At 36.4% G+C, this 3,011-nt stretch overlaps 1 protein-coding gene across 1 annotated transcript; it reads left to right on the forward strand.

The window, feature by feature from the left end:
- The first annotated feature begins 788 nt into the window (after nucleotides 1-788).
- LOC106449549 (transcription factor bHLH87) lies at nucleotides 789-2,340 on the forward strand. Its single transcript, XM_013891294.3, has one exon. It carries the CDS (start codon nucleotides 1,068-1,070, stop codon nucleotides 2,064-2,066), a length of 999 nt encoding a protein of 332 aa, XP_013746748.1. The 5' UTR covers nucleotides 789-1,067; the 3' UTR covers nucleotides 2,067-2,340.
- The last annotated feature ends 671 nt before the right edge of the window (nucleotides 2,341-3,011 follow it).

Consider the following 3,011-nt stretch of genomic DNA (forward strand, 5'->3'; position numbering starts at 1 on the left):
TGTTTTCGGTGGTGTTTTGAAATTTAGTATTAGGGAATTTAACGAACTCATTTGAACGTTGTAAAAATAGGTGGATTGAGACTAATCCTGGTTTATGATCTCTTAAAATATTTCTAAAAATATCCGGTATACACAATATTGATCATAAAATATCCCAAATTATTGACCATAAAATTTGTATATGTACTAATGCTACAATATTTAATTAATTTGTTTTTTTTAATTATAGAACCCAATCTCTCAAATCTGCGGGGGGGAAAGTGGATATAATTTTCATATTGAGGTTTATCCACTTAAATATTGTGTCTTTTTCATTTCTTTTTCAATATATATTTCTATAGTTATGGTAACATACGCGATTCAAACTCACATAATTACACGGATGAACTAATAATGTACTGAATTTCTCTCCTAAAACACTACTTAATATGATACAAATGTTCAAATATTTATCATAAAAGTTATTAAAAAAAAACCTCAAAGCAAATGCAAGACTAATCTGGGGTTTAGTCAAGGGATCAAATGTTCTTTATCTATCTAAAGCCTTTTTGACGGCGGTCATATAGTTAACTTTTAAAATTATAATTCAAATGGGTTATTTCGAGCTTAACCCTAATTTAAAAATTAACCATCCATACCAATATACAGAACTAGTGCTTGATTCAGAGGAACAATTGATCTCATCAAAAGCTGGGACCTTTTAAATTATAATAATATACAAATATCTATACGTATATATATATATATTTTTTAAAATATATATATATATATATATATACCTATGTGCATAATAACAAATGAGCTCATAACAAATCTGGGGTATATGAATAGAGGTGTAGCAAGTCCTTTCTTTATAGCAAAACATCTATAACTCTAAGCAGAGCTCATTATAGAAACAGAACAGAAACAGAGCCTTCATTACTTTCTTTCCTTTCTGAGCAAATCCTCTTTCTGTTTCTTTCCCTTTTGGGGGTTGTAACTCTATAAAGCAGAACCGTTATCAGTTTCCTCTCTGCACTCATCTCTTTGTTCTCTTTCTCTTTGTTTTCTTCCTCTTTTGTGTTCCAATGGAAGGTTTAGAATCGGTTTATGCGCAAGCTATGTACGGCACGAACCGAACCATGGAGCATCAAGGATCAGATTTGATCTGGGGAGGCAATGGGCTGATCCCTCGAGAGCTCTGTTCTTCTTCTTCTTCCTCTCACCAGCTCATTAATCCGAATCGTGGCAGCTGTTTCATGTCCGATCTTGGAGTCATTGCTGAGATTCAACATCAACAACATGTCGGAAACAGAGCTGCTTCCATAGATCCATCATCGCTGGAGTGTTTGTTATCAGCGACGACGAACACTTCGACGGAAGACGACGAAGGAATCTCTGCGCTTTTCTCAGATTGTCAGACTCTTTGGAGCTTTGGTGGAGGAATCTCATCTGCAGAATCTGAGAACAGAGAGATCACTACAGAGACAACAACAAAGCCTAAGTCTTTGAAGAGAAACAGAGACGAGACAGGAAGTCACTTCCGTCTTGTCCATCATCCTCAAGATGATTCCGACAAGGGAAGCTTCAAGCTCATTTACGATGAGAATCAATCAAAATCCAAGAAACCAAGAACAGAGAAAGGAGGTGGTTCTTCCAACATCAGTTTCGGACATTCAGCTTCTTTGTCTGATAATGCCGAGCCAGATGCAGAAGCGATCGCGCAGATGAAGGAGATGATATACAGAGCGGCTGCGTTCAGACCGGTGAACTTCGGTTTGGAGACCGTGGAGAAGCCTAAGAGGAAGAACGTGAAGATATCGACGGATCCTCAAACGGTGGCGGCGAGGCAGAGGAGGGAGAGGATAAGCGAGAAGATTAGGGTTTTACAGACATTGGTTCCAGGTGGGACTAAGATGGACACTGCTTCAATGCTTGATGAGGCTGCTAATTATCTTAAGTTCCTTAGAGCGCAAGTAAAGGCTTTAGAAAACTTGAGACCCAAGCTTGACCCAACCAATCTCTCCTTCTCCTCTCCTTTATTCCACCCTTCTTTTCTTCCCATGCAAAACCCTAATCAGATCTAAACATGTCAGTTCATCATTATCATCATCATCATCAACAGAATCATAGCTTCTTGATTGTTTTAGCAGTTCTCAAGAAAAGGCAAGAATGTTGTGTTGGGCAGTGTTGTTTCTACTTTCCAGTCTTTGTTTTCTGCATTTCTTTTCATACAAAGTTCTTTTTTTAATTATCTTTTTTTTTTTGTAGTATCTGTGGAATTTCGAGGGTTGAAATTGTGAAAAACAGAGCCCTAAAGATGTTAATTTACTGTCTCTGCAACATTTTTTCACCCTTTTATTATTTTACTAGAGGAAAGAAACCGTAAGATACTTGCAATTATGAAGAAATGATTATTAGCAAAAGTGTTTAGAAAGTGCCTCTATCTCTATTATCTTTTTTTACAATTTTGTTAAAAAGTTTTAGCTTTTCTTGGAGAACTCTTTAGAATAATAACTGATTAAATATTCATCCTCTTTTTCTTGTAATCTATAAACTGTCGCTCAAACTTTATATAAATATCAATAACTATATTGCAAGATTTTAAAGGCTTTTTTCTTTACTATATTGGCACTTTTTTTTATATAACCGAGTATCCTGGTCCCACCGTAGTCGTCCAGACTAGAGACCGAAGCGAGTAAAGACGCTGCCAGAATGTCACCATGTGGCACTCCGTGAACGGTCTTCAGTTTCGGACGCTGGGAGATCTACATGTAAATTTTCCAGTGGCCGAATTTCTAATCCAGGTGACAGAACTCACAGCCGTGAGCCCTTTACCAGAAGCCCTGGATAAATTAACTTAGGAACACTGATCCACAAAAATTGACTTCAGATCTGTTTTTACTTCCAGGATAAATTTCAGCCAAAGGCCAGTATGTATATATGCTGATTGCTGAATAGAATTAGTTGGTGGAAGAAATTTATTATATACTTTATATTAAATTTATCTTAACAGAACTGTGTTGTTTTGT

Source organism: Brassica napus, unplaced genomic scaffold (assembly GCF_020379485.1).
Source record: "Brassica napus cultivar Da-Ae unplaced genomic scaffold, Da-Ae ScsIHWf_1518;HRSCAF=2116, whole genome shotgun sequence".
Classification (NCBI taxonomy): Eukaryota; Viridiplantae; Streptophyta; class Magnoliopsida; order Brassicales; family Brassicaceae; genus Brassica; species Brassica napus.

What these genes read in the sequence shown, in the direction of transcription:
- LOC106449549 (XM_013891294.3), top strand. Translation starts at nt 1,068, where the DNA reads ATGGAAGGTTTAGAATCGGTTTATGCGCAAGCTATGTACGGCACGAAC.